This window comes from Cydia splendana, chromosome 9, assembly GCF_910591565.1.
Source record: "Cydia splendana chromosome 9, ilCydSple1.2, whole genome shotgun sequence".
Lineage (NCBI taxonomy): Eukaryota > Metazoa > Arthropoda > Insecta > Lepidoptera > Tortricidae > Cydia > Cydia splendana.
In genome coordinates this window covers 5454952-5468898 of record NC_085968.1, presented here as the reverse complement: position 1 = coordinate 5468898, position 13947 = coordinate 5454952, and the positions used below count along the sequence as shown (strand labels likewise).

Sequence of the window (13947 nt, the reverse complement as noted above, 5' to 3'; positions counted from 1 at the left end):
AAAATCTTGAAACGTGCACGTCTTCACCCTTACAGCATTCAGCGAGTTCAAGCTCTGCTGCCCAGGGACTGCCCTGTACGAGCAGCATACTGCCGTTGGCTTTTAAATAAACTGGAGGAAGATCGCCTGTTCATCCGCCGCATTATTTGGAGCGATGAAAGTTTGTTTTCCCGTAACGGCATGTGGAATAGGCGAAATGAACATATGTATGCAGTAGAAAATCCGTTCGAATACCGACATTCGGGTCACCAATATCGGTGGTCCGTTAACGTCTGGGCTGCAATACACGGGGATACACTGATTGGACCTGTTTTTTTGCCTCCAACTTTGAACAGAGCTGGATACTTGGAACTGTTGAATACGGAGTTGCAGAATTACCTTGACGATTTACCAGTGGCCGAGCGTAGAGAAGTATGGTTCCAGCAAGATGGTGCACCGGCCCATTCTGTTAACGAAGTGCGGCTAGCCCTGAACGACGAATTCGGAGATAGATGGATCGGCCGGTTCGGACCGCATCGTTGGCCACCACGATCTCCGGATCTGACGCCTCTAGACTTTTTTCTTTGGGGGACTATCAAGGATATAGTGTACAAAACGGAGTGTGACAACGCCGAAGAAATGAGGCAAAGGTTAACCATTGCTTTCGCCAGCCTGCGCCGTAGAAACGTTCGAGAGCGAATATTAGCAAAGGTACACCGACATACTCGCGCACGGGCTGCAGCCTGCATTATTATGCACGGAGGCCACTTTGAACATAGAATGTGAATTTATTCAGTTGTAAATAAAGTAGTTATGATAATAACAACAACAACAACCTCTTTCATAATAAATATCTCTGGTTTCCTTGACTGATAAAAAGGTTTTAGTTTCTTAACACGTTTCACAAAATTATTTTCGAATAATTGGAAACTATCTAAAATAATTAAAAATAACAAGTAGGTTGTGTTAGTTGCACCAAATGAACTTGCAAAAATGAAATACTAAGAATAAATCAAGAATAAATACTTCTTCAATACCAAACTAACAAACCTTCTTGCGTGGTAGGAAATAGACAAGACGTCTGATGTTTGAAATTAAATTTTCATTGAACTATACTTATTGAATGTCATATTCTTCAAATAAAAATGTTAGATGCTCGTGGCTATTTAAATTTGTGGGGCTGTGTAAAAGATATGGTGTACCAAACCAAACGGAATGTGAAACTGCGGACGAAATGAGACAAAGGCTAATTGGTGCTTTCTGCGGAGGATAAATGACGAAGAGCATACACTATATCGCATGTGCATCGACATACTCGGGTACGGGCTGCGGCGGCGTTGTAATACACGGAGGTACATTTGAACACCGTATGTGAAAAGAAGATAGTATTAAATATTGGAAAAAAGTAATTATCTAAGAAAGTAATAAAATTGTTTGTAATATTTTTGCATGCATTTGATTTATTTGACATTTATGCGTCATTCATACATCATTGCGATACTGTCAACGATCGGAAAAAAGTGTAAAGTCCCGAGCTTTCCCGACGGAGATCCTTAATCTAGCCGTCATGTGCACATGCTATAGGGTTATCACCACAGTTAAAAAGTAGTATTTTTGCAATTTTTAATTTTTACTCAATTAACGATTCTTACCATTACCAATAGTCTCTGTATCACTTAAACGACCTAATACTTCCGGGAAGGATCGTTGTGCCTTTCCACCCTGTATACTATAATATATATGTACATATATATATCATATACCTATATATATATATAAATAACGACGAAACATATTATGAAACTAATAATACACTAAGATTTTTTCATTCTGCTAGCAAAGAAAGCACGTACGGATTTTTTGAAAGCGAACTTATTAGGCGCATTTTTTATGTTAAAAGGAAGTCCGTTCCAAAGACACGCCACCTGCACAGTGAACGAATTCGACATGAACCCGGTTCGGTGAGGAGGGATGGACAGAGACATATTGCCAGAAGAGCGAAGTTGGCGGACGCGAGAAACGCCGTAGTATTGAAAGAAGGATTTGAGGTATTCCGGAGAGAGTGGATCATTAAGCACAGAAAAAAGAGTGGAAAGCAAGCGAATATTGCGACGTTGTCGAATGGGAAGCCAGCCAAGCTGAGAGCGAAAAGAAGAAACGTGATCATATTTGCGGAGGCAAAAAATAAAGCGAATGCAGTTATTAAGCAGGCGATCCAATTTATCAAGAAGCTCTTCCTTTATGTCCGGATAACAGACATCACCATAGTCAATAATGGGTAGTATAAGGGCGTTAACTAATGCAACTTTAGTTTTGACCGGTAAGAAGTGTTTCAGTTTGTTCAGATAATGAAGTGAGCCCATGACCTTACGACTGATTTCAGTAACCTGTGCTCTCCAACTCAAGGTGTTGTCGAAAAGAACGCCCAAGTCTTTAACGCTCTGACTAAATGTTATTGGGGAGCCGTTAAAGCTTACAGGTGCAAGTGCGTCCAAGTCTAGTTTTTCAAGCTGTTTGGAACTACCTATAACAATAGCCTGGTACTTTGACGGATTTACAAAGAGGCCAAACCTCTCAGACCACTTCTGGATATGAAAAAGGTCCAGGTTAAGTTTACCAATGCAAGTTGGGAGGTCAGTCACGGAGCACTGGTCGTAGAGTTGCAAGTCGTCAGCATACAGATGGTAGGAACAGCGAAGGTCAGGTGTAATAAAATTAATAAAGGTGGAAAAAAGAAGTGGGGATAAGATACCTCCTTGAGGCACGCCAGTCGCCAGATCATACCAGTCAGACAAAGACCGGTCAACTCGGACTGCCTGCTGGCGCCCCCGCAAGTAGGCACCCAACCAGTGAAGGGCTATTTCAGAGACTCTCATATGTTTGAGCAAGGCAAGGAGAATGTCATGGTCAACGGTATTAAATGCGTTGGAAAAGTAAATAAGAATAAGGACCGTGACCAATTGATTCTCCATGCCCCGCCTGATGTCTTCAGTTACCTTGAGAAGCGCAGTACTGGTGCTATGACTAGGTCGGAAACCGGACTGCAAAGGGGTTAAAAGGTTGTGCGAGTAAACGAAGGCCGAAAGTTGCTTATGTACAACCGCTTCAGCGATTTTCGAAAGGAAAGGGAGAATTGAAATGGGCCTATAGCTGATAAAGACATTGTCACTTGTCAATATTACATACAAAATAGCCAGGGAGGCTCGCGGGCCGCATGCGGCCCGCGGGCCGCTGGTTGCCGACCGCTGGTCTACAACCTACATCGACTGCGATGACTGTATAGAGCAATGGCCGATCGGCACTTCTTGCCGCATCGATCACAGATGTGTCTTGACTCCTGCGGGCGCAGCACGGTTCCATTTTTATCGACTATCACTATGCGCGTCCCTTTCGCACTTACATACTTGTTAGAACGTGACAGGCATGGTGACAAGGGATAAAAACGCGACCGTGCTACGCCGCCTGGGGTGGTCCAGCAGCAAAACACTCCAAACATTAAATACAACAAAATACTCATCATCATTTATTTAAGAGTTAGACTCTTGTCGGGAAACAAAATACTACTCCATCCATATTTAGCCGTATCATTTCGTATGAAGACGTCCGCTATATGACGGCACCGCTATCCTAGTAGTTAGGGAGGCGAGGTAGCTAAATGGCGTAATTCAACGGCGCCGTCGAGACCTATCAAAATCGAAAGATAAAATAATTTCGAAAAGAAAAGCTCGTATGGCAAAAACCATTTTAGCGGTGGGTTTGGCGTGTACGGTTTTTCAAAAATGTTAAAAAAAACAGTTACTTGGGCATTCTCGAGCGCGTCAGATATTCATACTACGTATGCCCCGAGTGCCTCTGATAACAACGGTATACTAATCTGCCGGTTTGCGTGGTGGGGGTAGGCATATAAAGTAGTCAAAAATGCAAAAAAAAAAAATTTACTCGAGCGCGTCAGATTTTCGGAAGGGGTGTTAAGTAGGCCCCAAGGAAGCTTCCTTTAAAAAAACTGACGATTTCGGCGTGACGATAAGTTACGATGAATTTTTGAATATGCAAAAAAAAAAAGTTTTTTTGAAATACTCGAGCGCGTCAGATTTTCATAGGGGAGGTTTATCTCGGTATCCTGAAAGCATATTTTTTTAATCTGACAAAAATGTTGGTGGGTTCTCTTAATCTGACCGAAAAAGGTTTTTTGGTTTCTTTTTTTTCCTTTCTTTCTCCTTGATAAAACGGGGAATTTAAGAATGACAATAAAATTACCTTTTTTGTTTATTTAAACTTTTTTTTTGTAAAATGTATCGTTCGCGACTTATATGCCGCAAAGCGTTCTTAGGAAGACGAAATGGCTCCTCCACACTTCCGGTCATGCGGAAACCGGCAGATTTTGTATTTTTAGTAAGTTTTAGATTATATTCTTCAAAATAAAAAATAAAAAAATCGCGCTCGAGAATGCCGGATTAACGTTTTTTTTTTACAAGTTCGCGACCCTGTAACTCGGCGGCGTCAAGGACTTATCATCAGATTAGTTAAATTTAGTCTTTAAACACTAAAATCAACCCCCAATATCTTAATCTGAGGCGCTCGAGTATTTCAGACTATCCATTTTTTTTTACTAATCTGATCGTCTATCCTAGGCGCGCGTCACTACATATAGAGCTAAATACTTTACAAGGTTGTTCTATTAGGTCTAAGGTATCTCTCATATCTTAAACTGCCACGCTCGAGTATTGCCGAAAATTCCCCTATTCGCCTCCCTAACTATAGGAGAACAGAGCTTGAAAGGATTAACAATATGGACGGTGGTACTCACCCATTTTACTAAGTAGTCCTATAATACACATCTGGTCCGCCGAGTGTAGTACGTCCGTGAGTGTGTTGGCTATGGGCAGCGCCAGTGTGTGCACTCGTATCCTTCTTTCACCTGTTACATAAAATGATTCTATATTGTTTATTCATTATTATTACAAACCTATCTCCTATCTCTTCCCGTTAATACTGTGTTTAGTTTTTATAGTGAGCCAAATAAGAAACATGCAACTTTTTAATTTATGATATTAGTAGGATAAAACTAACCTTTACTACTAGTATACAGCAGCGCGGCCTGGAAGCAGACTTGCTGTAGATCGGACAGCGACTCTTCTATCGCGAGCTGCATGCCGAAGCCTGCGTCCGGCGACACGTTGGGCAGCGACAGCAGGTCCGTGGAGCGTATAGAGATACCTCTGCATATAACATCAGTAGGATACAACTAACCTTTACTACTAGTATACAGGAGCGCGGCCTGGAAGCAGACTTGCTGTAGATCGGACAGCGAATCTTCTATCGCGAGCTGCATGCCGAAGCCTGCGTCCGGCGACACGTTGGGCAGCGACAGCAGGTCCGTGGAGCGTATAGAGATACCTCTGCATATAATATCAGTAGGATACAACTAACCTTTACTACTAGTATACAGGAGCGCGGCCTGGAAGCAGACTTGCTGTAGATCGGACAGCGACTCTTCTATCGCGAGCTGCATGCCGAAGCCTGCGTCCGGCGACACGTTGGGCAGCGACAGCAGGTCCGTGGAGCGTATAGAGATACCTCTGCATATAATATCAGTAGGATACAACTAACCTTTACTACTAGTATACAGCAGCGCGGCCTGGAAGCAGACTTGCTGTAGATCGGACAGCGACTCTTCTATCGCGAGCTGCATGCCGAAGCCTGCGTCCGGCGACACGTTGGGCAGCGACAGCAGGTCCGTGGAGCGTATAGAGATACCTCTGCATATAATATCAGTAGGATACAACTAACCTTTACTACTAGTATAAAGCAGCGCGGCCTGGAAGCAGACTTGCTGTAGATCGGACAGCGACTCTTCTATCGCGAGCTGCATGCCGAAGCCTGCGTCCGGCGACACGTTGGGCAGCGACAGCAGGTCCGTGGAGCGTATAGAGATACCTCTGCATATAATATCAGTAGGATACAACTAACCTTTACTACTAGTATAAAGCAGCGCGGCCTGGAAGCAGACTTGCTGTAGATCGGACAGCGACTCTTCTATCGCGAGCTGCATGCCGAAGCCTGCGTCCGGCGACACGTTGGGCAGCGACAGCAGGTCCGTGGAGCGTATAGAGATACCTCTGCATATAATATCAGTAGGATACAACTAACCTTTACTACTAGTATAAAGCAGCGCGGCCTGGAAGCAGACTTGCTGTAGATCGGACAGCGACTCTTCTATCGCGAGCTGCATGCCGAAGCCTGCGTCCGGCGACACGTTGGGCAGCGACAGCAGGTCCGTGGAGCGTATAGAGATACCTCTGCATATAATATCAGTAGGATACAACTAACCTTTACTACTAGTATACAGCAGCGCGGCCTGGAAGCAGACTTGCTGTAGATCGGACAGCGACTCTTCTATCGCGAGCTGCATGCCGAAGCCTGCGTCCGGCGACACGTTGGGCAGCGACAGCAGGTCCGTGGAGCGTATAGAGATACCTCTGCATATAATATCAGTAGGATACAACTAACCTTTACTACTAGTATAAAGCAGCGCGGCCTGGAAGCAGACTTGCTGTAGATCGGACAGCGACTCTTCTATCGCGAGCTGCATGCCGAAGCCTGCGTCCGGCGACACGTTGGGCAGCGACAGCAGGTCCGTGGAGCGTATAGAGATACCTCTGCATATAATATCAGTAGGATACAACTAACCTTTACTACTAGTATACAGGAGCGCGGCCTGGAAGCAGACTTGCTGTAGATCGGACAGCGACTCTTCTATCGCGAGCTGCATGCCGAAGCCTGCGTCCGGCGACACGTTGGGCAGCGACAGCAGGTCCGTGGAGCGTATAGAGATACCTCTGCATATAATATCAGTAGGATACAACTAACCTTTACTACTAGTATAAAGCAGCGCGGCCTGGAAGCAGACTTGCTGTAGATCGGACAGCGACTCTTCTATCGCGAGCTGCATGCCGAAGCCTGCGTCCGGCGACACGTTGGGCAGCGACAGCAGGTCCGTGGAGCGTATAGAGATACCTCTGCATATAATATCAGTAGGATACAACTAACCTTTACTACTAGTATACAGGAGCGCGGCCTGGAAGCAGACTTGCTGTAGATCGGACAGCGACTCTTCTATCGCGAGCTGCATGCCGAAGCCTGCGTCCGGCGACACGTTGGGCAGCGACAGCAGGTCCGTGGAGCGTATAGAGATACCTCTGCATATAACATCAGTAGGATACAACTAACCTTTACTACTAGTATACAGGAGCGCGGCCTGGAAGCAGACTTGCTGTAGATCGGACAGCGACTCTTCTATCGCGAGCTGCATGCCGAAGCCTGCGTCCGGCGACACGTTGGGCAGCGACAGCAGGTCCGTGGAGCGAACGAAGAAGTTGCCGTGGAACGTGTGGATGGAGATACCTCTGTAAACAACCAACAACCAAGGTATAAATCAGGTGTTTCATAATTAGAAAATTTACTTTTAAAAACCACCGTAAAAAATATAACCTAAGGAACATCGCAATTTCATTTGTATAGTCGAATACGAAAAATTTCGCACATTTTTATTTTTAGATACTATAAAGGCTTCCAGTATCCTAATTCAGCATAATTTTCTATTCACCCAAAAACTTATAATATAATTGCGCAACAACAAACAAGATTTGCTATAGAATTTTACCATGGCGGTTGCTTTGATTAAACTCTGTCATCTGCCCAATACAACTGTTATATAGTAGTAGTATAATCAGACAGATTGGACAGTAGATCATTAGGCAATCAAACTGTCATTTTAGTATCCGGGATGTAAAAGAGCTTGGGTGTAACAGTACCTCGTGGCGCGGACCCGCATGACGGCCTCGAAGCCGATCTTCCTCGTGAGGTACCGTGTGAGCATCCGCTCCAGCGTGGCGGCCTGCCACGAGCGGCTCGCCTTGAACAGCGGGATGTGGTACACCGTGCCGCCGCTGAACTTGCTCATGCCGCCTGAGAACCAAAAAAACTGAGTCATATACACTGGCGTTCAAAAGTGCATGGAGATGTTTCAACCGTAATATTAAGGCATTACGGTCGACATCTATCCAAGGACTTTTGAACGCCACTGTACCATCGCCCACACTGTTAACTGTACATCGGTGGATCATATGCCTTTTGTAATAAGATCCACCGATGTACAGTTAGGAGTGTTGCTGTTTGCAAAGTAGGATAGCCGTTAATCAGCTAAAGCACGTTTTAATAAAGTCAAAAGATTTTTTTTTTTTTACAGTATTTATGTCCCATTGGAATATGGGCATTGCAGAATGTATTTTTATAATATGTATACACCTTCCAAACCATTGGAAATACTAAAAGAACCAATGAAAATATTTTATTCAAGTAGGCATATTACAATGCGCTTATGAACGTAAAATAAAACTACACCGGCTCCAACCCTACACTTCTGCCTCGAGAAGATTTAAATCCCCCCTCAATTGGAGGATTTTTTTATTTCAAGTATAAACACTACTATATAAATTATAAACCGAAATATGTAAATGTCATATATACGCCTCCAGTGCCCAAGGCTGGAATCGAACCAGCGCCCACTGCTATCGCGGCATGTGCCTAATCTCCTCAGCCACCCAGACCCCAACTGGGTTTTACCGAGGGGGCTTACCATTGAAAATGGCTACCAAGTGCTTTGATACTCACTTAATGTCGCCAAATCGCTGTATTGCGAACTGAGCAAGAACAGATCGACGGCCACTTGGGCTCCGCTGCAGTCCAACGCGATGCGTTTGTAAAAGTCCGTGGCCGGTTTTAAGTGCGCCACATCTTTCGATGACCGCGCGTTGGGGTCTTCCCTGAAAAATATAAGAAGAACGTTCAAAATAGTAGATTGTACTGTCGAGCAAATTGATTATTAACCAGTTTACGGTTCACTTTACATTGGACAGCTCTTAGCATATGTATGTACATACATTTGTACAACCAAATTTACTTGAACCGCAACAATTTATCCGTCAACAACAAGGCAATTTATCCGTCCCGAAAGAAGCAATGAGCATGAGCAAAGGCATGTATTATGTTATGGGTTCCGTACCCAAAAGTTAAAAACAGGACCCTATTACTAAGACTCCGCTGTCCATCTGTCCGTGCGTCTGTCTGTCACAAGGCTGTAACTCATGAACCGTGATAGCTGGACAGTTGAATTTTTCACAGCTGATGTATTTCTATTGCCGCTATAACAACAAATACTAAAAACAAAATAAAATAAATATTTAAGTGGGGCTCCCATACAACAAACGTGATTTTAATGCCGTTTTTTGCGTAATGGTACGGAACCCTTCGTGCGCGAGTCTCATTCGCACTTGTTATGTTATTTAATAAATAAAACAAACAATGCTTATGTGCAGCATACCTTGATTCTAACCGCCCGGGTCCGATGGTCGGTAAACATGTCTGGAACACTGTGATGCGACCTCCTGTCGGCGCCTGTAACATAACACATTATTTAGTAAATTATATATTTGCTACAATATTTTATTATTTGGCTGGCTAGGGAAAGTTCTAGAAAAAAATATGGTTCATAAAGTAATTAGGTTTACTAGACTTTAAAACTGCCTTTTGGTTTAAAAACGGTATAAGCAGTATTTTAAAGAGTTATACAGTGCTAATAGAAAATTGCACAAAATTGTTCTGGTTCTGGTTGTGGTGGTTCTGGTCAGGCGACAACCAAAGCTTAGTAATAACTTAGCTAATTAATTACCACAAATTTAGAGCCATAGTGAACCCTACTAGTAACAAAACAAGATTGATTTATCACCTGACGATTTGATACTGTTTATAAGTCGCTTCTCGGTGAAGGAAATCCGGATTTATCCCAATGAGACCTAATTCTCTTTTCGAGTTGAGAGATCAGATGGCAGTCGTTTTCATAATAAGTTTTTGGCAAAAATTTCATTTTTGGTACAAGCTTTTATCGCTGACTGTACTTTTCTTTCCACAGGCAACTAATACTCATCGAGACAATTCTAAAAACCCCAAACACAATTAGATTTCGTTGTTGTATCACAGAGTTCCTATGGCCACCTCTGGTCTCCATCATCAGATCAGCTCGATGACACCATAATATTGCATTGTCACCCGACTTACGTATGTATGCAAAATTTCAGCTCAATCGGAAACCGGGAAGTGGATCAAATTTAACTTGCAAGATTTTTGATTACAGACCGACAAACAGACAACGATCAGGTGAAAGTAAATAAAAGCTTGTAAAAAACGAATGCTTGCCAATTTTTAGGATTATAAAAATAGAAAATTGGATACTTATCCTTTTCTTTTGGGTGCTAGTACAGTCAACTGTAAAATTATGGGTGTAGACAACTTACTCAAAAATATGTCCCATAGTTCTTAATTCACTGACATAAGAGTTATGGGACATATTTTTGAGATGATTTGTACACCCATATATTTACAGTTGACTGTACTAGTGTAAGACAAAGATAGTATGATTCTCTGTCTATGATTGAAATGGGACAGTCCTTTGACAAACTATATGTATACAGTTAACTGACCAAATGTGAATCTTATAGCAACGGCGTAAGGTCCAACTATGGTCAGGCGTGGCTCACTCCGCGATTTCGTCGCTTTGCAACAAGTATATCCGTCCCACACCAATTTTGGGCCATAAGCGTGGCGCTGTCGCCACTTAGCGGTCATGACTGTCCTAATCGTAACAGGCGCGTTTTGTTAAAGAGTGAATCCTCTGTAGGTACCTACTAGTATTATTTATTCTGTGCTATGGTGTAGTATTTACCATGAGCTTGTACCCGGCCTGCAGCGCGGCGCCCAGCGCGGAGGGCCCGGCGGCGCCGGCGCTGTGTCTCGCACCCAGCACGGCCAGCAGCTCCTTCACGAGCTCCTTCCGCTCGCCCAGGTTCACTAGTAGCGACTCGGGGGACGGCAAAAATATGTCTGGAAATTAAATTGATTTGGTCAGGGGCAATTTTTATATTGGCAGTGAATCTAGAAGATAATAACGAATGTTTCTACGATACTTGCTTTGCACAAATATCGGGCATGGCAAATTCTATTTAAATTTTTCCTATAATCCACAAACTCCAAAAGTTTAAGATTGACCTCGCTTCGAGGCTTATTACAGTTATTACTAATCCTGAAAATGAGCAATGGAGCCTTACGAAGTTATGTTGTAAGATGAGAACAAAACCATATTCTGAAGAACTATGTAATATCCAGCACAGTCATCTCCTTAGGCCTCGTGAACCCCTCGCTCATAAGGTAGTAACACGTTACTACTTCATGAGCGCGTCGCGAGTCGTAGCAGATGAAGCCCACCTGCGTGCGAGCGTCGCCGGGTAACTTGTCTACGAGTAGATTGTTTTTAGTGCCTGCTGTATTGTTGTAACAAACACTCACCGTCAATATCCAGCACAGTCATCTCATTAGGCCTCGTGAGCTTCTCGCTCATGAGGTAGTAGTGCACGTGCAAGTCGTAGCAGATGAAGCCCACCTGCGTGGGAGCGTCGCCGGGTAACTGGTCTAGATTGTTCTATAGAACCTTCTGTATTGTTGTAACAAACACTCACCGTCAATATCCAGCACAGTCATCTCCTTAGGCCTCGTGAGCCCCTCGCTCATGAGGTAGTAGTGCACGTGCGAGTCGTAGCAGATGAAGCCCACCTGCGTGCGAGCGTCGCCGGGTAACTGGTCTAGGTTGTTCTTCAGGGTCTCACATACTACCTGTAATGGTAAGATCAATATTAGAATTTGGGATGAGGATAATTTTCTACAGGTTTTTTATCATTGTCTCGTGAAATATTTTAGAGATTTACTCTAGTAAAGAATGACGATGGTATAATCATATTTATACCAGATTTGATAATAGCCATTTGCCTATATAAAAGCAAACACAGTCCGGTCCGATATCAATCTGTCAACATCGGTCATATACGTGGGTGGTTAAAGTATGTGACAAGACTTTTGAAGTAGCATTCTGAGTGGAGCGGCCGCAGTAGCGGGCGTGTTCACGCGAGGACTGTGTGTTCTAATACAGCTATTATAGGCTTCTTCGACAATAGAATCCGCTAAAACGATACTCACTTGCAAGTACCCCGAGTCCATGGCGATCTGCGAGATATCGAACAGGAAGAGATAGACGGCGGGCTGCGGCGGGCGCAGCATGTACTCGCCGGGCGCGATGAACTCGATGGTGGCGGACTTGATCTCGGGCCGCCGCGTCGGGTCGCCGTACGACTTGCTCACGGGGTCGTATTGGAATTCTTCGGGTACTGAAAGATAAAAATCACAAGGTTCAATATGTCTTTAAGTGAACGCTTCGAGTATTTAGGAGTTATGCTGTTATTTCGTGCTGCCACTGTATAACGAAAGGAGCAGGAATATGACGACGACTCATACTCATACTGGGGAATGCGAACTATTGTTCTAATACCCCTTTTCTGCATTATAAACATGGCTTCCACATTGTATTTGTAGCTGTTCCCCCAGAGTTTTATGCTGTAACGCAACTTAGATTCTACTAATGCATGGTAGACCATCTTTAGTTGTACTTACAGTCGTTCACCCGGTAGCACAGGTTGCACTTCCATCGCTTCGCGTCCACGAAGTACACGAACGGGTTGATGTACGTCCGGCACGCGCGGCACCGCACTATCGTGGAGCATTGTATTACCGGGAGGTGCTGGAATATATACAATATTTGTTAAAACTTGAGAAAGTTTTTTTTTATATAAGAAAAGTATACTCTTTTACAATCAATAACTCTTTAATACCATTACATAGAAAGTCATTTGAAGACTGATGGTGTAGCATTGTAAAGTTAGTATGTAGCCAATCTTAACATTCTTAAATATAAAAATCTGATAAAAACAGATTTACTTTTACGCTTTAATACCTAAACGGATTAGCACATCATGAACTGAAATTGTAGTAATACAATTTCTGCGATAATTTCATGTCAATGTGCGAAGTCAAAACGATCGCAGCGCGCACTGTGACTAAAATGAGAACTTATTCCAGCAGCCAACTGTCAAAAACATTTTCGGATGTCCCTACAGTCATACGTTTGTATGACGTATTTATGACGTTCAGCGGCGGCGACTCCATACAGCCCGAGTCCCACCCAGGCTTGCCTAAAATTTCTTGCTACATATACCAAACTTATAATCCATAACGGAAACACTACGTAGTACCTCGCAATTGATAACACAAGTAGTAAAACTTTGTAATAGATTTTTCAACCAATCATAGCGGGCGCGCGAAGTGTAGCTTCTCGAGTCTAAGCTTCACTATTCATTGATGAACCACCACCACAGATGACGTTCATGCGTTAGGCGGCGCCACCGCCGTGCACACAGCCAATACCGACACACAAGTGAAGGTTAGAGTCAAGGCGAGTGTCGAATCTAAAGTAGGCATTGGGGTCACAGCGAGCGTGAACGGAATACCTACAATACCTAATAGTGAAAGTGTGACGAGGCACTTGCACGCAGTGCGCGTAATAACTTCGCGAAATTTAGTGAATGTATATTGCAAGTATTTGCGTGACAACTTTAAATAAATATTAGACAATTTGAAAGCACTGCACAGCAGAAGAAAATGCGACAGTGGTTCGGTTAGGCCCCTTTTTCATCGATTGATATACCCGCATATCAGATTATGTATTATTTTTTACTAAAAAAAGGCTAAGAGGTCTATGAAAATCCGTCGAAGTTAAGCGCGAAGAGACAACTAGGTACAATTTTTTATAAAACTTTATCCATCCATTCATCATTCCATTATCGATAATATGAATATATACACAAGCAGCGATGACTTTCAAACTAAGCAAATACGCGAAATGACAATGGCAGTCTCTTATCCACGTAAGTGAGATATTTTTTTATTAAATACCGCATTTAATTGTTATACACAGCATAAAGTGTTCGATATAATTAGTCATGCTTACTACTTACATTTTTTATGCAT

At 43.3% G+C, this 13947-nt stretch overlaps 1 protein-coding gene across 1 annotated transcript in view; it reads right to left on the bottom strand.

Moving 5' to 3' along the window:
- Positions 1–13947, bottom strand: part of LOC134793446 (protein transport protein Sec24A) — a 37293-nt gene that overhangs the window by 7598 nt on the left and 15748 nt on the right. Inside the window, exons 4-12 of the mRNA XM_063765025.1 lie at positions 12535–12661; positions 12064–12251; positions 11550–11703; positions 10760–10917; positions 9362–9435; positions 8653–8804; positions 7794–7947; positions 7210–7385; positions 4787–4897 (exon numbers count right to left, since the gene is read on the bottom strand). Of these exons, the coding sequence (XP_063621095.1) occupies positions 4787–4897; positions 7210–7385; positions 7794–7947; positions 8653–8804; positions 9362–9435; positions 10760–10917; positions 11550–11703; positions 12064–12251; positions 12535–12661 (1294 nt within the window). The remainder of the gene's footprint in view (positions 1–4786; positions 4898–7209; positions 7386–7793; positions 7948–8652; positions 8805–9361; positions 9436–10759; positions 10918–11549; positions 11704–12063; positions 12252–12534; positions 12662–13947) is intronic.